The sequence below is a fragment of the Hyla sarda genome, chromosome 6, assembly GCF_029499605.1.
Source record: "Hyla sarda isolate aHylSar1 chromosome 6, aHylSar1.hap1, whole genome shotgun sequence".
NCBI classification, from domain to species: domain Eukaryota; kingdom Metazoa; phylum Chordata; class Amphibia; order Anura; family Hylidae; genus Hyla; species Hyla sarda.
This window is the reverse complement of record NC_079194.1, coordinates 248,768,199-248,792,200: the sequence shown is the minus strand read 5'-3', so window position 1 is coordinate 248,792,200 and position 24,002 is coordinate 248,768,199. Positions and strand designations below refer to the sequence as shown.

At 48.1% G+C, this 24,002-nt stretch overlaps 1 protein-coding gene across 6 annotated transcripts in view; it reads right to left on the bottom strand.

Annotated features, from left to right (window-relative positions):
- Positions 1–24,002, bottom strand: part of LOC130276901 (mucin-5AC-like) — a 442,145-nt gene that overhangs the window by 44,788 nt on the left and 373,355 nt on the right. For 5 of the 6 annotated variants that reach the window (XM_056526890.1, XM_056526891.1, XM_056526892.1 and 2 more), the window contains 3 exons: positions 18,359–18,399; positions 17,301–17,432; positions 17,103–17,198 (listed from right to left, as the gene is read on the bottom strand). In XM_056526890.1, coding sequence (XP_056382865.1) covers positions 17,103–17,198; positions 17,301–17,432; positions 18,359–18,399 — 269 coding nt within the window. Of the gene's footprint in view, positions 1–17,102; positions 17,199–17,300; positions 17,433–18,358; positions 18,400–24,002 lie in introns of those variants that run through there. The other variant, XM_056526895.1, reaches the window with a different exon arrangement.

Below are 24,002 nucleotides of genomic sequence, written 5' to 3'. Positions count from 1 at the left end.
GATGCAGCAGGCTGGACCACTACATCAGTGCCACGGTTCTCTTAGGCTGCTTTATGGTGGTGAAGCATGTGTTGATGCAGTGCCGTTGTGCCAAAATTGGGACCCTGGCCACACTTCAATTTCTGCTGAAATATCTTGCATGTTGTTAGGATTCGGCAGGCTGGATGTGGATCCTCTGTGTCAGCGAGGGATTGGCATGGACGGTACCGGTGGACCGGTTCTAGGTTACTACTGGTATTCACCAGAGCCCGACGCAAAGCGGGATGGACTTGCTGCAGTGGTAGCAACCAGGTCGTATCCACCAGCAACGGCTCAACCTCGCTGACTGCTGAGAAGGCGTGGGACAGAAGGACTAGACAGAGGGGAGGTCAGACGTAGCAGAAGGTCAGGACAGGCGGCAAGGTTCATAGTCAATGGTGATAGCAGAAGGTCGGGAAACACTGGTATGGCATCACTGGAAACGCTTTCTCAAGGCACAAGGGCAACAAGATCCGGCAATGCTGGGAAGGGGAAGTGAGGTTATATGAGCAGGGAACAGGTGGAAGCTAATTAGACTGATTGGGCCAGGCACCAATCATTGGTGCACTGGCCCTTTAAATCTTAGAGAGCTGGCGCGCGCGCGCCCTAAGGAGCAGAGCTGCGCGCGCCAGGACGTGACAGCCGGGGACCGGGACAAGTAAGTGGATTGGGATGCGATCCGCGAGCGGGCGCGTCCCGCTATGCGAATCGCATCCCCGTCGGCAGTGTCAGTGCTGCGCTCCCGGTCAGCGGGTCTGACCGGGGCGCTGCAGAGAGGGGAACGCCGCGAGTGCTCCGGGGAGGAGCAGGGACCCGGAGCGCTCGGCGTAACACATGTGGCTATGTGAACCTTCTCCGGATTCTTGTTGAAAAACTGCCACATCGCCGAGTAGCTAATTTTCCCACCAACAGTCTGCACTAATTGACTGCTACTGCCGCTGTCTCCAGGAACCCCAGTCCCACAACCTCCCGTGAAGGTAGGCTGCCGCGAAGCAAGTGGTCTCCCCCGGGCACGTTTGGCTCCAGAATTTCTACTTCTGCCACCATGCTGACTGCCAATTATTCTACTACCTTGCTTGCTCAGCTGCTGCCTCACGGGCAACCTGAAACTCTCTTCTCGTGATGATGATGAAGCCTCTTCTGCACTCGGCTCCCAATTGCGATTGGCTTCATCATCATCAACACGTGTCTGTACGTCACTAATGTTCTCCTCAGGTTCCTCAAAAGTGTCTGCTTCAGGACCCTGAACGCTGGCAACGCCACCTCCCACGTCAATCTCCTGGCAGGGGAAGCGGCAGATGTCTCCTCCACTTCTTGGCTGAGCAGTAGCTGCTGACTGTCCTCTATTAGATCGTCCTCACTGAATAGTGGAGCTGAACCCACAGTATAAGATACTTCTTTATGGGAGGGAACAGCATGGGACAGAGACAATGGACAGGGACTGCTCCCGGGCCATGCCAACAGAGGGTGGTGTCTGAGGAACCCACCGACTGTTGGAACCCACCGACAGATGTCACGTGTGATGAAGTGGATGACCGTGTTAACCAATTGATGATGGCAGATGGGTTGCTGGTCGAGACACGACTGCTAGCTGATACCGGGAGCTCAGGCCTCTCGTTGCGACTCCTGCTGCCACTTGGCCCTAATCTGCTGCGACCTCTGCCTGTTGAATTTAGGCCTCTGCCACTCCTCTGAGTACGTCATGGCACTTCTCAGCCTGACATACTTAGTGCGTATATGAGGGGAGTACAGAGTAAAAACATCAGCCGGTGAGTACTTTTGCCTGGACTTTCATAGTATCTAATCCCTTGACAGATTTACAGGTACAAAATAGTAAACTACTTAGATGTACATATGTGGTATGCACTTATGAGGGCAGAAAAATTAACTACTGTACACTTCAAAAATGATTTGAGTAAAACACCAGCCAGTGATTATTTTGGCTGTCCTTTCACAGTATCTAGGCCCTTGACAGATTAACAGGTACAAAATAGTACACCACTTAGATGCAGGTATGTGGTATGCACTTATGAGGGCGCAACAATACCCAAAAACAAAATTGCCCACAACGACAGCAGTACACAACAGTGCTGCAGCACACAGTCACTGTTTACTAAACCCAAAATTGCAAAAAGACTCTCTCTCAAATACTATTAGAAATGGACTGCTAGGTATGGATTATACCGTCTAGAGACTAGTATAACCAGCAGACCAGTTGTTGTGGAACAAAGACACAGATTTGCCCTAAAAAATGATTTCTCCCTTCCCATGAAAATGTTTCTGCAGCTGAGGCAACACACAGCTCTCTGCCCCTTTCTGTAATACAATGATGTTCACAGTGACTGAGGGGTTAATCGCTGCAGTAAGAATACATTTCTGTGCAAAAACGCTGTGCTCTGTGTCCTATAGAAGGATGTGGTGACTAGTGTTGCTCGCGAATATTCGCAATTCGAATTTTATTCGCGAATATCGCATATTCGCGAATTCGCGAATATTCGCGAATATAGCGCTATATATTCGTAATTACGAATATTCGTTGTTTTTTTTTTTTTTTTTCACAGTACACATCACAGTGATCATCCCTCTCTGCTTCCAGCTTATGTGGTGTAAGAAGGCTCTAATACTACTGTGTGAGACTGGTGTGCGAATTTTCGCATATGCGAACATTTGCATATGCATATTTTCGCATATACGAATTTTCGCTTATGGTAATTTTTGTATATGCGAAAATAAAACGAGAATGTTACGAATATGCGAATATTCGCGAATATGACGAATATTCATCCATATATTCGCGAATATTCGCGAATTCGAATATGGCCTATGCCGCTCAACACTAGTGGTGACTAAGAGGTGAAATGCTGCTGCAAAAAGCTTTTCTGTGTAACACACACACAGCGATGTCTGTCCTATCTCTCTGCAGTGTACTGAATGACATGACGAGCCGGAAAATGGCTGTCGAATATATAGGGCTGTGACATCACAGGGGTGACTGGCTGCTGATAGGCTGCATCCTGCATGTGATTCACGGTCATCCCGCCTACCTGCCTTCTCGCCTTCCCAGGATTCCTTGCCCCATGTACTGATGTGGATCTGCCATTTAAGATGCCCTGGAGCCTGGACCACAGTAAATGAAGTTTAATTAAGCGATTCACGCAATATTATCGCGGCCATATTCGCATTAGTTGAAAATCAAATTTTCCATGAAATTCGTAACGAATTTGGGTTCGTCAGCTTCAATTCGCTCATCTCTAATATATATATATATATATATATATATATATATATATATATATATACAGTGGTACCTCAACATACGATGGTAATCCGTTCCAAATGAACCATCGTTTGTTGAAAACATCGTATGTTGAGGGATCCGTGCAATGGAAAGAATAGGAAGTTATACTCACCTGTCCCCGCCGCTCCGTACCGTCACCGCTCGTCACCGCTGCCCTGGATGTGGCCCTCCATAGCAGTCGCTGTCGCTCCAGACGTCTCTGCTTCCCTGGGATCCTCGCTTTCCATCGCCGCCATCACGTCACTACGCACGCCGCTCCTATTGGATGAAGGGAAGGCGTGTGCGGCGACGTGATGACGACGAAGGAGAGCGCTGGCGATGCAGGGGATCCCGAAGAGGACACTCCGGAGCCCCGAGGACAGGTGAGTGATCGTCACCGCAGCACACGGGGCACTGTAAACGGCTATCCAGCCGCAGCTGAAGCAGTCTGCGCTGCCCGATAGCCGTTTATGCAATGACCCCGACATATAAAAGTATCGCATGTTGATACTGCCTTCAACATGCGATGGAAAAACCGGGCAAGTACCCGGCGTTGCCCGGTTTTTCCTTCCTAATCCTTGTTGGGGAGGAAAATAAACAAAGGAGGAAGCTTTTGACTTCATATGCAGTCCTCATATATTGTTGTCATATCCCAACCCCATATCCCGACCTCCTATCCCCTCCTCCTATCTCGACCTCCTGTCCTGACCTCCTGTCCTGACCTCCTATACCATCCTCCTATACCATCCTCCTATCCCGACCTCCTACCCCGTCCTCCTATCCCGACCTCCTATCCCATCCTCCTATCCCGACCTCCTATCCCGACCTCCTATCCCGACCTCCTATCCCGACCTCTTATCCCGACCTCTTATCCCGACCTCCTATCCCAACCTCCTATCTCAACCTCCTATCCCGTCCTCATATCCCGTCCTCCTATCCAGTCCTCCTATCCCGACCTCCTATCTCGTCCTCCTATCCCGACCTCCTCTCCCGTCCTCCTTTCCCATCCTCCTATCCCGACCTCCTATCTCAACCTCCTATCTCGACCTCCTATCTCGACCTCCTATCCCAACCTCCTATCCCAAACTCCTATCCTAACCTCCTATCTCAACCTCCTATCCCGTCCTCATATCCCGTCCTCCTATCCCGACCTCCTATCCCGACCTCCTATCCCATCCTCCTTTCCCGTCCTCCTATCCCGACCTCCTATCTCAACCTACTGTTTCGACCTCCTATCTCGACCTCCTATCCCAACCTCCTATCCTAACCTCCTATCTCAACCTCCTATCCCGTCCTCCTGTCCCGTCCTCCTATCCCGTCCTCCTATCTCCACCTCCTATCTCGACCTCCTATCCAGACCTCCTATCCCGTCCTCCTTTCCCGTCCTCCTATCTCAACCTTCTATCTCGACCTCCTATCCCATCCTCCTATCCCGACCTCCTATCCCAACCTCCTATCCTGACCTCCTATCCCATCCTCCTATCCCGTCCTCCTATCCCGTCCTCCTATCTCCACATCCTATCTCCAGCTCCTATCCAGACCTCCTATCCCGTCCTCCTATCCCATCCTCCTATCCCGTCCTCCTATCTCGACCTCCTATCCCGACCTTCTATCTCGACCTCCTATCCCGACTTCCCATCCTGTCCTCATATCCCGACCCGTAATATGTGTACCAGGTATTGAAATAGCTCCAGCCGTACTGAAATGATATGGGAACATACATTTCCCATTGATTTGCATGGGACTTTAAACAAAAACCCCGACCCTCACAAATGGGTGCGCTCAGCAGCCGTGATTACTAGACAGCTCCCCGCCACTGCGGGTAGGAGCGCAGCACTGAGACCTTATTTGCCGGAAGCAAGTACATCCTAACAGTACCTTTGGACTCTTCAGGGCTATATCCACTGATGACAGCTAACCCTGTTGCTTAGGAGTCCGTGTCCTGAAAGTTTGCATGGGGCACACTATGTATCGGGTGTACCCCTTCCATGAGTAATCGTGGTTCTCAGTTCCTAAACATTTTTCTAATTGTATTACTTCTAGTGCATGGTAGGCTTAGAACAAATAGCCTCATACCAGTATCTTCTTTAGTCCCCTGATGACACCACACAAATGTGGTAGAAACGCGTTGGGTCTACACTACTAGCATTAGTGTTACGCCGAGCGCTCCGGGTCCCCGCTCCTCCCCGGAGCGCTCGCTTCACTCCCCCCGCTGCAGCGCTCCGGTCACGTCCTCTGACCCGGGGCGCTGCGATTCCGCTGCCAGCCGGGATGCGATTCGCGATGCGGGTAGCGCCCGCTCGCGATGCGCACCCCGGCTCCCCTACCTGACTCGCTCTCCGTCTGTTCTGTCCCGGCGCGCGCGGCCCCGCTCCCTAGGGCGCGCGCGCGCCGGGTCTCTGCGATTTAAAGGGCCACTGCGCCGCTGATTGGCGCAGTGGTTCCAATTAGTGTGTTCACCTGTGCACTTCCCTATATCACCTCACTTCCCCTGCACTCCCTTGCCGGATCTTGTTGCCATTGTGCCAGTGAAAGCGTTCCTTGTGTGTTCCTAGCCTGTGTTCCAGACCTTCTGCCGTTGCCCCTGACTACGATCCTTGCTGCCTGCCCCGACCTTCTGCTACGTCCGACCTTGCTTCTGCCTACTCCCTTGTACCGCGCCTATCTTCAGCAGCCAGAGAGGTGAGCCGTTGCTAGTGGATACGACCTGGTCACTACCGCCGCAGCAAGACCATCCCGCTTTGCGGCGGGCTCTGGTGAAAACCAGTAGTGGCTTAGAACCGATCCACTAGCACGGTCCACGCCTATCCCTCTCTGGCACAGAGGATCCACTACCTGCCAGCCGGCATCGTGACAGTAGATCCGGCCATGGATCCCGCTGAAGTTCCTCTGCCAGTTGTCGCTGACCTCACCACGGTGGTCGCCCAGCAGTCACAACAGATAGCGCAACAAGGCCAACAGCTGTCTCAACTGACCGTTATGCTACAACAGTTACTACCACAGCTTCAGCAGTCATCTCCTCCGCCAGCTCCTGCACCTCCTCCGCAGCGAGTGGCCGCTCCTGGGATACGCTTATCCTTGCCGGATAAATTTGATGGGGACTCTAAGTTTTGCCGTGGCTTTCTTTCCCAATGTTCCCTGCATCTGGAGATGATGTCGGACCTGTTTCCCACTGAAAGGTCTAAGGTGGCTTTCGTAGTCAGCCTTCTGTCCGGAAAAGCCCTGTCATGGGCCACACCGCTCTGGGACCGCAATGACCCCGTCACTGCCTCTGTACACTCCTTCTTCTCGGAAATCCGAAGTGTCTTTGAGGAACCTGCCCGAGCCTCTTCTGCTGAGACTGCCCTGTTGAACCTGGTCCAGGGTAATTCTTCCGTTGGCGAGTATGCCGTACAATTCCGTACTCTTGCTTCAGAATTGTCCTGGAATAATGAGGCCCTCTGCGCGACCTTCAAAAAAGGCCTATCCAGCAACATTAAAGATGTTCTGGCCGCACGAGAAATTCCTGCTAATCTACATGAACTTATTCACCTAGCCACTCGCATTGACATGCGTTTTTCCGAAAGGCGTCAGGAACTCCGCCAAGATATGGACTCTGTTCGCACGAGGCGTTTCTTCTCCTCGGCTCCTCTCTCCTCTGGTCCCCTGCAATCTGTTCCTGTGTCTCCCGCCGTGGAGGCTATGCAGGTCGACCGGTCTCGCCTGACACCTCAAGAGAGGACACGACGCCGTATGGAGAACCTCTGCCTGTACTGTGCTAGTACCGAACACTTCCTGAGGGATTGTCCTATCCGTCCTCCCCGCCTGGAAAGACGTACGCTGACTCCGCACAAAGGTGAGACAGTCCTTGATGTCTACTCTGCTTCTCCACGTCTTACTGTGCCTGTGCGGATGTCTGCCTCTGCCTTCTCCTTCTCTACAGTGGCCTTCTTGGACTCTGGATCTGCAGGAAATTTTATTTTGGCCTCTCTCGTCAACAGGTTCAACATCCCCGTGACCAGTCTCGCCAGACCCCTCTACATCAATTGTGTAAATAATGAAAGATTGGACTGTACCATACGTTTCCGCACGGAGCCCCTTCTTATGAGCATCGGATCTCATCATGAGAGGATTGAACTTTTGGTCCTCCCCAATTGCACCTCGGAAATTCTCCTTGGACTTCCCTGGCTTCAACTTCATTCCCCAACCCTGGATTGGTCCACTGGGGAGATCAAGAGTTGGGGGTCCTCTTGTTCCAAGAACTGTCTAAAACCGGTTCCCAGTAACCCTTGCCGTAACTCTGTGGTTCCTCCAGTAACCGGTCTCCCTAAGGCCTATATGGACTTCGCGGATGTTTTCTGCAAAAAACAAGCTGAGACTCTACCTCCTCACAGGCCTTATGATTGCCCTATCGACCTCCTCCCGGGCACTACTCCACCCCGGGGCAGAATTTATCCTCTCTCTGCCCCAGAGACTCTTGCCATGTCCGAATACGTCCAGGAGAATCTTAAAAAGGGCTTTATCCGTAAATCCTCCTCTCCTGCCGGAGCCGGATTTTTCTTTGTGTCCAAAAAAGATGGCTCCCTACGTCCTTGCATTGACTACCGCGGTCTTAATAAAATCACGGTTAAGAACCGCTACCCCTTACCCCTCATCTCTGAACTCTTTGATCGCCTCCAAGGTGCCCACATCTTTACTAAATTGGACTTAAGAGGCGCCTATAACCTCATCCGCATCAGAGAGGGGGACGAGTGGAAAACGGCATTTAACACCAGAGATGGACACTTTGAGTATCTGGTCATGCCCTTTGGCCTGTGCAACGCCCCTGCCGTCTTCCAAGACTTTGTCAATGAAATTTTTCGTGATCTGTTATACTCTTGTGTTGTTGTATATCTGGACGATATCCTAATTTTTTCTGCCAATCTAGAGGAACACCGCCAGCATGTCCGTATGGTTCTTCAGAGACTTCGTGACAACCAACTCTATGCCAAAATTGAGAAATGTCTGTTTGAATGCCAATCTCTTCCTTTTCTAGGATATTTGGTCTCTGGCCAGGGACTACAGATGGATCCAGACAAACTTTCTGCCGTCTTAGATTGGCCACGCCCCTCCGGACTCCGTGCTATCCAACGCTTTTTGGGGTTCGCCAATTATTACAGGCAATTTATTCCACATTTTTCTACCATTGTAGCTCCTATCGTGGCTTTAACCAAAAAAAATGCTGATCCCAAGTCCTGGCCTCCTCAAGCAGAAGACGCCTTTAAACGACTCAAGTCTGCCTTTTCTTCGGCTCCCGTCCTCTCCAGACCTGACCCTTCCAAACCCTTCCTATTGGAGGTTGATGCCTCCTCAGTGGGAGCTGGAGCTGTTCTTCTACAGAAAAATTCTTCCGGGCATGCTGTCACTTGTGGTTTTTTCTCTAGGACCTTCTCTCCAGCGGAGAGGAACTACTCCATCGGGGATCGAGAGCTTCTAGCCATTAAATTAGCACTTGAGGAATGGAGGCATCTGTTGGAGGGATCAAGTTCTCCTGTTATTATCTACACCGACCACAAGAACCTCTCCTACCTCCAGTCTGCCCAACGGCTGAATCCTCGCCAGGCCCGGTGGTCTCTGTTCTTTGCCCGATTTAATTTTGAGATTCACTTTCGTCCTGCCGATAAGAACATTAGGGCCGATGCTCTCTCTCGTTCCTCGGATGCCTCAGAAGTTGAACTCTCTCCGCAACACATCATTCCACCTGACTGCCTGATCTCCACTTCTCCTGCCTCCATCAGGCAGACTCCTCCAGGAAAGACCTTTGTTTCTCCTCGCCAACGCCTCGGAATCCTCAAATGGGGTCACTCCTCCCATCTCGCAGGTCATGCGGGTATCAAGAAATCTGTGCAACTCATCTCCCGCTTCTATTGGTGGCCGACTCTGGAGACGGATGTTGTGGACTTTGTGCGAGCCTGCACTATCTGTGCCCGGGATAAGACTCCTCGCCAGAAGCCCGCTGGTTTTCTTCATCCTCTGCCTGTCCCCGAACAGCCTTGGTCTCTGATTGGTATGGATTTTATTACTGATTTACCCCCTTCCCGTGGCAACACTGTTATTTGGGTGGTCGTTGATCGATTCTCCAAAATGGCACATTTCATCCCTCTTCCTGGTCTTCCTTCTGCGCCTCAGTTGGCTAAACAATTTTTTGTACACATTTTTCGTCTTCACGGGTTGCCTACGCAGATTGTCTCGGATAGAGGCGTCCAATTCGTGTCTAAATTCTGGAGGGCTCTCTGTAAACAACTCAAGATTAAATTAAATTTTTCTTCTGCATATCATCCCCAGTCCAATGGACAAGTAGAAAGAATTAACCAGATCTTGGGTGATTATTTGCGACATTTTGTTTCCTCCCGCCAGGATGACTGGGCAGATCTCCTCCCATGGGCCGAATTCTCGTATAACTTCAGGGTCTCTGAGTCTTCCTCCAAATCCCCATTTTTCGTGGTGTACGGCCGTCACCCTCTTCCCCCCCTCCCTACTCCCTTGCCCTCTGGTCTGCCCGCTGTGGATGAAATTTCTCGTGACCTTTCCATCATATGGAGAGAGACCCAAAATTCTCTCTTACAGGCTTCATCACGCATGAAGAAGTTCGCGGATAAGAAAAGAAGAGCCCCTCCCGTTTTTTCCCCTGGAGACAAGGTATGGCTCTCCGCTAAATATGTCCGCTTCCGTGTCCCTAGCTACAAGTTGGGACCACGCTATCTTGGTCCTTTCAAAATTTTGTGTCAAATTAATCCTGTCTCTTATAAACTTCTTCTTCCTCCTTCTCTTCGTATCCCTAATGCCTTTCACGTCTCTCTTCTCAAACCACTCATCCTCAACCGTTTTTCTCCCAAATCTGTTCCTCCCACTCCTGTTTCCGGCTCCTCGGACATCTTCTCGGTCAAAGAAATCTTAGCTGCCAAAAAGGTCAGAGGGAAAAAATTTTTTTTAGTGGACTGGGAGGGTTGTGGTCCTGAAGAGAGATCCTGGGAACCTGAGGACAACATCCTAGACAAAAGTCTGCTCCTCAGGTTCTCAGGCTCTAAGAAGAGGGGGAGACCCAAGGGGGGGGGTACTGTTACGCCGAGCGCTCCGGGTCCCCGCTCCTCCCCGGAGCGCTCGCTTCACTCCCCCCGCTGCAGCGCTCCGGTCACGTCCTCTGACCCGGGGCGCTGCGATTCCGCTGCCAGCCGGGATGCGATTCGCGATGCGGGTAGCGCCCGCTCGCGATGCGCACCCCGGCTCCCCTACCTGACTCGCTCTCCGTCTGTTCTGTCCCGGCGCGCGCGGCCCCGCTCCCTAGGGCGCGCGCGCGCCGGGTCTCTGCGATTTAAAGGGCCACTGCGCCGCTGATTGGCGCAGTGGTTCCAATTAGTGTGTTCACCTGTGCACTTCCCTATATCACCTCACTTCCCCTGCACTCCCTTGCCGGATCTTGTTGCCATTGTGCCAGTGAAAGCGTTCCTTGTGTGTTCCTAGCCTGTGTTCCAGACCTTCTGCCGTTGCCCCTGACTACGATCCTTGCTGCCTGCCCCGACCTTCTGCTACGTCCGACCTTGCTTCTGCCTACTCCCTTGTACCGCGCCTATCTTCAGCAGCCAGAGAGGTGAGCCGTTGCTAGTGGATACGACCTGGTCACTACCGCCGCAGCAAGACCATCCCGCTTTGCGGCGGGCTCTGGTGAAAACCAGTAGTGGCTTAGAACCGATCCACTAGCACGGTCCACGCCTATCCCTCTCTGGCACAGAGGATCCACTACCTGCCAGCCGGCATCGTGACAATTAGATTGGGATCATTCTTGATAAATCCACATTGACATGTGGTAATCCTTTGATTTATTATTTGGTGTCGGATATAGTTTTGAGCACTCCTTTCTGATTACTCTGGTGGCTTTTAACTATAAACATTAAAAGCTAGATTTTATGGAGTTCCCCTCCGATCAGCACGAGAATTATTACTACTTTTTGTTGACTTTTTTGACTTAAATTAACTATCCTATATTTTAAGTGGACATATAAGTTACATGTGACCAAGTATTATCGAAATATCTCCAGCCGTTTGGAAGTTATGCAGTAACATATATTTCCCATTGACTTGAATGGGACTTAAAACATAAGCCCCGCCCCTGGCAAATGGGGGTGAGTAAGGGTTAAATTACCTATCCTATGTTTGTTGTTGACATATGAGTAACATGTGTGCCAAGTTTCATGTTAATATCTTTAGCTGTTTGAAAGTTTTTGTGGAACATACACACATATATACATACATACAAACATATACATTCAAACATCATGTCCAAACGGCTAAAGATATTAACATGAAACTTGGCACACATGTTACTTATATGTCAACAACAAACATAGGATCGGTAATTTAACCCTTACCCACCCCCTTTTGCCAGGGTCGGGGTTTTTGTTTAAAGTCCCATACAAGTCTATGGGAAAATATATGTTACTGCATAACTTCCAAACGGCTGGAGATATTTCGATAATACTTGGTCACGTGTTACTTATATGCACACTTAAAATATAGGATAGTTAATTTAACCCTTAACTACCCCATTTGTGAGGGTCAGGGTTTTTGCTTAAAGATATGAGAATGGGATATGAGGTCAGGATAGGAGGTCAAGATAGGAAGTCGAGATAGGAGGTCGAGATATGTGGACGGGAAAGGAGGACAGGATAGGAGGTCGGGATAAGAGGATGGGATAGGAGGACGGGAAAGGAGAATGGGAAAGGAGGACGGGAAAGGAGGACGGGATAGGAGGACGGGATTGGAGGTCGGGATAGGAGGTCGGGATAGGAGGAGGGGATAGGAGGTGGGGATAGGAGGTCGAGATTGTAGGTCGGGATAGGAGGTCGAGATAGTAAGATGGGATATGAGGTCGAGATAGGAGGACGGGAAAGGAGGTCGAGATAGGAGGTTGGGATAGGAGGATGGTTTAGGAGGTCAGGATAGGAGGTTGAGATAGGAGGACGGGATATGAGGACGGGATATGAAAACGGGATAGGAGGATGGGATAGGAGGTCGGGATAGGAGGTCAGGATAGGAGGATGGGATAGGAGGTAGGGATAGGAGGTCCGGATAGGAGGTCAAGATAGGAGGTCGAGATAGTAGGACTGGATAGGAGGACGGGATAGGAGGACGGGATAGGAGGTCGGGATAAGAGCTCGGGATAGGAGGACGGGAAAGGAAGATGGGATAGAAGGACGGGATAGGAGGTCGGGATAGGAGGATGGTATAGGAGGTCGGGATAGGAGGTTGGGATAGGAGGTTGAGATAGGAGGTCAAGATAGGAAGATGGGATAGGAGGTCAAGATAGGAGGACGGGAAAGGAGGTCGAGATAGGAGGTCGGGATAGGAGGACGATTTAGGAGGTCAGGATAGGAAGTCGAGATAGGAGGACGATTTAGGAGGTCAGGATAGGAGGTCGAGATAGGAGGACGGGATATGAGGATGGGATATGAAAATGGGATATGAGGATGGGATAGGAGGTCGGGATAAGAGGTCGGGATAGGAGGTCGGGATAGGAGGATTGAATAGGAGGTAGGGATAGGAGGTAAGGATAGGAGGTCAAGATAGGAGGTCGAGATAGGAGGACGGGAAAGGAGGTCGAGATAGGAGGTCGGGATAGGAGGACGATTTAGAAGGTCAGGATAGGAGATCGAGATAGGGGGACGGGATAGAGGATGGGATATGAAAATGGGATAGGAGGATGGGATAGGAGTTCGGGATAAGAGGTCGGGATAGGAGGTCGGGATAGGAGGATGGGATAGGAGGTAGGGATAGGAGGTATGGATAGGAGGTCAAGATAGGAGGTGGAGATAGGAGGACGGGATAGGAGGATGGTATAGGAGGACGAGATAGGAGGTCGGGATAGGAGGTCGGGATAGGAGGACGGGATAAGAGATCAGGAAAGGAGGTCAGGATAGGAGGACGGGATAGGAGGTCGGCATAGGAGGTCAGGATAGGAGGTTGAGATAGGTTGAGATAGGAGGTTGGGTTAGGAGGACGGGATAGGAGTACGGGATAGGAGGTCGAGATAGGAGGTCAAGATAGGAGGTCGGGATAGAAGGTTGAGATAGGAGGTCGAGATAGGAGAACTGGATAGGAGGATGGGATAGGAGGACGGGAAAGGAGGACGGGAAAGGAGGACGGGATAGGAGGATGGGATAGGAGGTCGGGATATGAGGATGGGATAGGAGGTCGGGATAAGAGGTCGGGATAGGAGGTCGGGATAGGAGGATGGGATAGGAGGTAGGGATAGGAGGTACGGATAGGAGGTCAAGATAGGAGGTCAAGATAGGAGGACGGGAAAGGAGGTTGAGATAGGAGGTCGGGATAGGAGAACGATTTAGGAGGTCAGGATAGGAGGTCGGGATAGGAGGACAGGATATGAGGACAGGATATGAAAATGGGATAGGAGGATGGGATAGGAGGTTGGGATAAGAGGTCGGGATAGGAGGTTGGGATAGGAGGATGGGATAGGAGGTAGGGATAGGAGGTACGGATAGGAGGTCAAGATAGGAGGTCGAGATAGGAGGACAAGATAGGAGGACGGGATAGGAGGACGAGATAGGAGGTCGGGATAGGAGGTTGGAATAGGAGGACGGGATAAGAGGTCAGGATAGGAGGTCGGGATAGGAGGACGGGATAGGAGGACGGGATAGGAGGTCTGTATAGGAGGTCAGGATAGGAGGTTGAGATAGGTCGAGATAGGAGGTTGAGATAGGAGGTTGGGTTAGGAGGACGGGATAGGAGTACGGGATAGGAGGTCGAGATAGGAGGCCAAGATAGGAGGTCGGGATAGAAGGTTAAGATAGGAGGTCAAGATAGGAGGTTGGGTTAGGAGGACGGGATAGGAGGATGGGTTAGGAAGTCGAGATAGGAGGTCAAGATAGGAGGACGGGATAGGAGGTCAGGATAGGCCGTCGGGTTATGGGGTTGGGATATGACAAAAGTATATGAAGAAGGGATATGAAGTCACATGCTTCCTATGTTGATTTTCCTCCACAACAAGGATTAGGAAGGAAAAACCGGGCAACGCCGAGTACTCAATGGCCCTCATTTACTAAGAAAATCGGGTTGTAAGTCTATGTTGCTTTATTACCTGACTGCTTTTTTCCCCTGGTATTTATTATTATGTCGCATCCTGTTTGTCACACGTGGGTTTTGTTGGTTTTGGTTTCCAACTCCTCTGAGCTGTCGGGAAAAAATCCACAACAATACAACAAATTCGGGTTGGAAATCTTAATAAATACGTGGGAAAGCTCAGAAATGTCGGGTAACGCCCCTTTTTCGGGTTTGGGAGAATACACATCGGGTCCGTCGGGAAAAAATGTTGCATGGTGTCGCAGACTGGCGCACGATGTCTGCGACATGGCGCAGACAAAGATGTGACAAAAAAACCCGACAAAAGAGGTCGGGTTTAGAATAGTAAATGAGGGCCAATGTGTGTGTGTATGTATATGTGTATGTTCCAGCATCCCATCCAAATGGCTAAAGATATTAACATGAAACGTGGCACACATGTTACTTATATGTCAACAACAAACATCGGATAGGTGATTTAACCCTTACTCACCCCCATTTGCCAGGGTTGTTTTTTTTAAAAGGGGCATTTTAAGCCACACCCCTTTTATTATCTACCCTTTTGTGCATCGGTCTGGTTTGCAAATCACACTCAGTCCTTACAAAGCCACGTCCCATTCTATTTTCTGCTTACAATATCTTCATCACAAATCAGTCCCACCTGAGGACAGGATATGAGGATGGAACATAAGGACGGGATATGAGGACAGGATTTGAGGATGGGTTAAAAGGACGGTATATGAGGGCGGAATATGAAGATGGGATGTGAGGACGGGAAATGAGGTCGAGATAGGAGGTCAGGATATGAGGACGGCATATGAGGGCGTAATATGAGGACAGGATAGGAGGACGGGATAGGAGGATGGGATAGGAGGTTGGGATAGGAGATATAGATATGAGGTCGAGATATGATGATGGGATATGAGGTCGGGATAGGAGGACGGGATAGGTGGTCGAGATAGGAGGACCGGATAGGAGGACGGGATAGGAGGTCGGGATAGGAGGTCGGGATAGGAGGATGGGATATGGGGTTGGGATATGACAACAACATAGGAGGACAGGATATGAAGTCAAAAGCTTCCTCCTTTGTATATTTTTTTCCCCAACAAGGATTAGGAAGGAAAAATCGGGCAACGCCGGGTACTCAGCTAGTAGGATATATATAAGATATATGTATAAGATTAGACCAGTCATCATGTGATTATTTTAGTTAATCCTAAAGACATCTGAACACAAATATGTTACCAAATGCAAAGTTGGTACAAAATATTCATTTATAGAATTCTAAGTAACATCTATTAACTGTATTAGTCAAATATGTGCATAAAAACGGGTCATGTTTCAAATCTTGTAAATTAAATATTCAGGAAAAGCCTGTCTGTCTTAGTTTAACTTCATGGATTTTGGTAACAGATTTCCTTTGGAGGTAAGGAAGGACGCATCTGTAAACTTGTCAATGTAGATTCAATTATTGCACATTTTTTAACCCTGTAAGAAAACAGCATATTTTGGCCTTGAGGACACAGCAAACTTTTATTTTTGTTATTTCCTCCTTTCCTTTTAAGAGCCATACCTCTTTTATTTTCCCATCCACAGACCAATATGAGGGCTTGTGTTTTGCATGACCAATTGTTCTTTATAACAACACCTTTAATTTTACCATAAAATGTACAGCTAAACCAAAAAAGTATTATGTGTGGGGGCAAAAACCACACTTTTGCAAGGACATATTATTCTTAAGGTCAATATAAGTAAAAAGATACCCAATTTATTTAGCTTTTCTATTATTGCAAAGTCAAACTTTTTTATTTATTAAATTTGGTATACCTAAAATTGTCCTTTTCTGACCCCCAATAAACAAATTTTTTTGTACCATGATTTTAGTTATTATCAGTACTATTTTTGTTTTGATGGGACTTTTTGATAACTTTTTATTATTTTTTCTGATATACGATGTGATTAAAATTGAATATTTTTGGTGTTTGTTATTTTTTTTTTACGCTTGTGCCATTTACTGTGTGGGACCATAAGCATTATATTTTAATAGTTTGGACAATTGGAAAATGCAGAGATACCAAATATGTTTATTATTTTTATTTATTTTATGTTTGTTTTTTTATGGGAGAATAACAGTCATTTTATTTTTAATAGGAGAAAGGTTTTATATATTTTTTGAAATACATTATTTTCTTATTTATTTCACACTTTTTAAGTGTTATAGGGATCTTTTACATGCAAACATTAGATTGCATTCACTGTACAATACTATGCTATTGCATAGCATTGAACAAAGTGAGTGGCTCTTGGCTGATACAGTCCGGCTCTCCCAGGTTGTATCACTGGAGAGCTGGGCAGGCGTCCAGAGACTGATAGGGGGCCATGTTATCTAGCTAGCCAGAATGTGTCATTTATGTGTCAATACTTTAGACGCTGTGATTGGTGATCTCATTGCCTGTCATTAGTAGTGAGTGTCCAGCTACTGATAGTAGCCGACACTCACCAATTGAATGTTACAGGTACCTCCTGGTGCGTTTAGGCCCAGGCGACAATGGCGTACTTGCACGCTTGATGTCCCTAATGAGAAAATGACCATCCTAGGACATGAAGGACAATTTTTAGTGCAAAATTTACACCAACAACCCCGAACCTGTCAGATCCCTTGTGATCATACCCTTACTTTTTTTTTTTTATAACTGTAATAAGTATATAGATTTACCTGAAGTAGTATTAGGGTTCCGTTTGGAAGCGGGATGATACAAGCCACTTGGACACAGTAACAACAATGTCCACGGGCTGGCTGGCGTTCGAAGCCCTGCAAGGTAAGAGGTGAAAATTTGTATGCAGTAGAGTGTACAAGAATTTAACATATTGTCTACATGGTGTATGATAGTTTAATGACTAATATCTCACTCACCAGCTTACAGTTTTCTTTACAGGTTTTGGTCACACAGTTTACTGCATTTAGCTTTGTTAGGGGATCCTTATTACTAGTGCAGTTACATTTATAACAAGGGTTATCATAGGATGGTGGAATAATAGCACCTGGCTGTCGAAAGAAAGGAAGAAAGACATAAACATTATGATAACTTGAAAGGAAATGTTATCCACTTAAAAATAAAATGTATTAGATTCTGTACAGCAGAGGTCCTTAACCCTTTTGGGGTTAGCCATTTTGAAATACAAATGTAGCATTTAGATTTTAAATAAAGATGTCAATGAAAATATGTGATCATATCTATAGTGGTTTTATGGTTCTTACCTCAGTGTTAACCCTTTGTTATTTAGTTTTCACCTGCAAACAAGTGGCTTCTGCATTTGATGGGGAACACTGTTTTATAGGGAAAAGTGTAATAGGGGGCAAATGTCTCTGTTGGATAGCACCCTGCTTAGGGTGCCTACTTTAAATTGTCACTCTCATTAAAACTAATGTTTGCTATTGCACTCCTTATGGTAAGTAAAAAAATCTTACTAATGTACTTTTTTTTAAAAAAAATGAAGTTATCTATGTTTTATTTTTGTTAAAGAAAAGCTGCCACTAGATGTCTCCCTACTTGTCCAGAGCACATTTCCCCCCCATCTCTTGCACAGTCTTTGGACTCCTGCTCGCTTGGCAGAAGTCTAATATCAGGAAATGCAGTCTGGAGTGCTGGGGGGTGGGTGCAGTCTTATCTCCCCTGTATGGCTATCCCCTGTATGGCTTCAGATGATGTCACGACTGCTGGGGAACGCCCCTTCCCAGTCTGTGAATGACTGAGCAGAAAATACAGAGCAATATCAAGGTAGAAAACAAAAAAATAATAAAAAATAAAGGCAGGGGGTGGTTTATCATGATGGAGCAGTGAACTGGGAGGATTATTAAATTTAACAAGATCATGAGAGGTATTATTTAAAAGATTTATTTTCTGCAAATGATTGTGCATCTTTGATTGGAAAATAAAATGTAGTATAGTACTGTATTTTAGGATTGCTCACCTTGTAAATAGTGTTGTTAACCACACATACATTGTCAGGCTCTAGGAAAGAACAAAAGGAAAAGTAAAAAGAAAAAACAACCATGCTTTGTTTGTTTGCTATGTTCTGCAAACTGTTTAGTATTACATTGCTTTTTTTCAGATTTATCTTGGTACAGGTGTGAGATTATCAGCTTTCACCACAACATTATTTCCAGATACTCTGTTTTACACAGTGTACACACTTTAGTGACAATGGGGGAGATTTATCAAAATCCATGGTACAGTTTCCAGTCAAATTGCTTCTTTCATTTTTCAGAGACCTTATTAAAAATAAAAGACACAATCTTTTCCTCTGCACAGGTTTTGATAAATCTCCCCCAATGTGTGGACACCCAGTGATTGTTATGTAAATAAAGCCTACTGAGTGTTCCGATAGCATGTTGTGATATTGTGCAGAGTTGTGCTCTGCTGGAGACTGCCTCAGTACCTGAGATGATTTCTGTGTGGGCTGTGGACTGCAAAGATGCCACAGGCTCCTTATTTTGCAAGCACCTGGTTAGAGTCCTGACTGTACAAAGGTAGTCAAGATTAGTGTTGCTCGCGAATATTCGCAATTCGAATATTATTCGCGAATATCGCATATTCGCGAATTCGCGAATTTCGCGAATATAGCGCTATATATTCGTAATTACGAATATTCGTTTTTTTTTTTTTTTTTTCACAGTACACATCACAGTGATCATCCCTCTCCGCTTCCAGCTTGTGTGGTGTAAAGAAGGCTGTAATACTACTGTGTGAGACTGGCGTGTGTAAATTCGCATATGCGAAAATTAGCATATGCTAATTTTCGCATATGCGAATTTCCACATATGCTAATTTTCGCATGTGCGTATTTTCGCATACGCGAAAATAAAACGAGAATATAACGAATATGCGCATATTCGCGAATATATGACGAATATTCGTCCATATATTCGCGAATATTCGCGAATTCGAATATGGCCTATGCCGCTCAACACTAGTCAAGATCACAAAGATTAATAGATTGAATGTGTTCTGTGAGCCCTTGGAACAGGGAACCAAAGACAGGAAGACATATTGTTTAGTTTAAACCCCTTCAACTTGCTGTGCAACCATGTTTGTGCCACTCATTCGGTACAGGTAGTATTGCCGTCAGGTGCCTGGACCAGAACAGGGGCATGCTGCTGCCGACTCTTTCACACCCCCACCTCCTCCCGCACTCCACACAGCATGTCAGTAAAAATAACAAGAAGCAGCAGGGCTTGTTTGTTTTACTGAGCTAAAATCATGGGGGCCCCATCCCCTCCCCCATACCCTGTTTAGACTCTGCAGAGCCTGTCTGCTTAGAAGCTCTGGGGATCAACACTTCCCCACATCCAGGCAGGAAGATGTACCGGGCCCCTCTCCTCTCTCCTGGGCCCCTCCCCACCTGGCCTCTTGCTGTAAACAGCTCGACAGTCGGGGAATAGGAGGAGTGCTGCAAGGTGCATGGTCTGAAGCCTGGAACTGAAGTGAAACTGGAAGTCACACAAGATGTGGACCCCCTGGAGCTGTTAAATCCTGCCTAAAAAGTAGGTGTGTGCGTATATATATATATATATATATATATATATATGTATATATATATATATATATATATATATATATATATATTAGCTGAGTACCCGACGTTTCCCGGTTCATATTCCATCCTCAAATATTGTTGTCATATCCCAACCTCCTATCCCGTCCTCATATCCTGTCCACCTATCCCGACCTTCTATCCTGTCCTCCTATCTCGACCTCATATCCCGTCCTCCTATCCCAACCTCCTATCCCGACCTCCTATCTCATCCTCATATCACAACCTCCTATCCCGTCCTCCTATCTTGAGCTCATATCCCATCCTCATATCCCGACCTCATATCCCATCCTCTTATCACAACCTCCTATACCGTTCTCCTATCTCGACCTCATATCCCATCCTCATATCCCATCCTCATGTCCCGACCTCATATCCTGTCCTTATATCCCGATCTCTTGGCCTGACCCGATATCCCAACCTCATATCCCGTCCTCATATCCCGACCTCATATCCCGACCTCATATCCCGACCTCATATCCCGACATCCTATCCCGACCTCATATCCCGTCCTCATATCCCGTTCTCATATCCCGTCCTCACATCCCGACCTCATATCCTGTCCTCATATCCCGTCCTCATATCCTGTCCTCTACATATCCTGTCCTCCGATCTCTTGGCCTGACCCGATATCCCGACCTCATATCCCGTCCTCATATCCCGACCTCATATCCTGACCTCCTATCCCTACCTCATATCCCGTCCTCATATCCCATTCTCATATCCCGTCCTCACATCCCGACCTCATATTCTGTCCTCATATCCCGAACCTCATATCCTGATGCATGTTAGGTAGTGCATGTATGAAGATGCATGTTAGGTAGTGCAACATCCAAAAATTTAAGGCCCAAGCCCAGAAGCATCAGTAAGACAAGTAATTCCTGAAAGACTCAGGCGCTGGCATCAGCAGTACACCAAAGGCTTTCATAACCCCTTTAAATTGCAAGATCAATGTTGGAATTTGCATTAAGCATGTATTTAGCTACTGCTAAACATCCAAAAATGAAAGACCCAAGGGTCGAAGCATCAGTGAGGCAAGTAGTTCCTGAAAGAGACACAGGATGAGTCAGGAGCAGGCATTCGCAGTGCCCAAGAGGGTTTCATAACCCCTTACATTTAAAGATTAATGTTGAAATTTGCATTAAGCATGTATTTAGCTACTGCTAAGCATCCAAAAATGTAAAGGCCCAAGGCCCGAAGCATCAGTGAGGCAAGTAGTTCCGGAAAGAGACACAGGATGAGTCAGGAGCAGGCATTCGCAGTACCCAAGAAGGTTTCATAACCCCTTACATTTAAAGATCAATGTTGAAATTCGCATTAAGCATGTATTTAGCTACTGCTATACTTCCAAAAATTGAAGGCACAAGGCCAGAAGCATCAGTGAGTAGTTCCTGAAAGATACAGGATGAGTCAGGAGCAGGCATTCGCAGTAGCCAAGAGGGTTTCATAACCCTAATTGATAACCCAAGAGGGTTTCATAACCAACCATAATTGGGAAATGATGGTGTAGCAGCATGGTAAATCTACTCTGAGGCATCTGGCATTGGTGGCTGGAAATCCTGGCTGATCCATCCCTGATTCATCTTGACAAACGTCAGTCTCTCCACATTTTTTAGTGGAGAGACGAGTTTGCCTTGGGCTGACTATGGCCCCGGCCGCACTAAACACCCGCTCGGATGGCACATTACTGGCCAGGCAGGGCAGCTTTTCCAGGGCAAACTCTTATAGTTGCAGCCATAAATCAAGTGAAGCAACTCATCAGCAGCAGGTAGACATGGAGCAGGTCTTGAACCAGAAGGTGGTGGCATACCTTGACCTGGCCATGCCAACAAACATTGAAGATCCGCTGGACTTCTGTCCAGCGGATCTTCAATGTTTGTTGGCATGGCCATGTCAAGGTATGCCACCACCTTCTGGTTCAGGTCCTGCTCCATGTCTACCTGCTGCTGATGAGTTGCTTCACTATGCGGGTGAAGAAAGCTACTCATCAGCGACTGTAGATTCAGGCTGCTGCTGATGGAGCTGGTACTGCTCCTGCCACCCCTCCCCTCCCAAGCAGCTATGGCAGTGGAAGGTAAGCACAGAGGGCCCCCCAAATCAGACCTGCGAGTGGATGAACTATGTCGCCGATAGGCATCGGCCAACTGACTACGTAGGATCTCTCTGTAGTAGGTCAGTTTGTCCTCCCTCTCAGTGGGTGTAAAAAAAGGCCCCCATTCTGGGATGGTAGCGAGGGTCCAATAAGGTGGAGAGCCAGAAGTCATCCCACTGACGAATTTAGAGAATTCGGGGGTCACTACGCAAGTAACTGAGCATGCATCGTGCCATTTGCGCCAGTGACTCGTAGGGAATACCTGCTTCCATCTCCACTGCATACTGCCACGGTATGTCTGGGTCCTCTGTCTCACCTTCCTCATAACCCTCTAGCTCCTCTGGCTGCTCCTGCTCCTCCTCTCTTGTCCGATGACTAGAAACACCGGCCATCTCGTCCAACCTAAACTGTGCTCCACTCTGCCCCTCATCCTCCTCCTCCAGTTCAGCCCCCACAGGGCTCATGTAGCCTTGAGATGTAGGCGCAACATCTCCATTGCCGTGACCAGCCATCGTTTCAATCATTTGTTGTAGGAAATGTAGGAGTGGAATTACGTCGTTCATGCCGTAATCCAGGCGACTTAGAAATAATGTGGCTTCCTCAAAGGGCCTCAGCAAACGGCAGGTGTCACGTATGAGCTGCCATTGGTTCACATTGAAGTTACACAGGGGAGTACTCCTATCTGCTTGGATAATCAAGAAATCGATGATGGCTTTTCTTTGTTCGTATAGTCTGTCCAACATATGGAGGGTGGAATTCCAACATGTGGCAACGTCACAAATAAGACTGCAGCTCAAGGACGGTGTGCTTTGCGGTGTACGAGTGGCTGAAGTGCATGCACAGTTTCCTTGCCATTGTCAGGATGTTTTGCAAATGGGGTGAAGACTTCAGGAAGTGCTTGACAACCAAAATCAACACGTGTGCCATGCAGGGTGCATGTTTCACACTTCCATGTCAGGCACCATGGTTCCCATTTCCAGATTTTGTGGAGTAAGCCATACTCGGATTTCTTGACGAATGAATTTTAGCAGTTCCACCCCTGTGAGACTCCGTTCGTCAAGGCAAACCATATGAAGAACAGCGTGACACCGCCCGAGCCCTACACGCATGGTACGATGAAGGGCCACCAAGATTAGTACGTACAGTGGAGGCCGAGGACACGGTGGAGGATGAAGAGGCAGAGTCGCTGTCACAGGACCAACTGCCTAAGAGTGAGAGCCTGGAGGAGGAAGCGGTGTGACCTGTCCAAGTTGCTGTGGTGGCTGTGCAGGAACCACATTTACCCAGTGGGCCGTAAAAGACAAGTATTGTCCCTGCCTGTAGTTACAGCTCCACATGTTGGCGCTGCCGTGCACTTTTGAACATACTGACAGGCTCAAGGACTGGCCCACCTTCTCTTGTACAATTCTCTGAAAGGTGCAGAGTCCACCACTTGAAAAGGGAGGGACTGCAGCACCAGCAACTTAGACAGGAGCACATTCAACTTCTGCGCCGTTGGATGAGTGGGCGCATACTGTTGTCTCTTGGACAGGGCTTCGCTGATGGATTGTTGGCAGAATGGCTGACTAAAAGCGGGAGAAGCAGGAGCATCTGGAGCAACAGAAGGAGGGTTTGACTCACAGCTCCCTTCGGCTGAGGTGGTGGAGCCTTGGCTGGATGAAGGAGGGAGCGGATGGCCACTGGGTGATGAAGCAGGCTGGGCCACTACATTGGAGCCACGGTTCTCCCAGGCCGCTTTATGGTGGTGAAGCATGTGTTGTCGCAGGGCCGTGGTGCCGACATTGTGACCCTGGCCACGCTTAACCTTCTGCCGACATATCTTGCATGAACCTCCTCCGGATGCCTGATGAAAAACTGCCACACCACCGAGTAGCTGATTTTCCCACTAATTGACTGCTACTGTTGCTGTCTCCAGGAACCCCTGTTCCA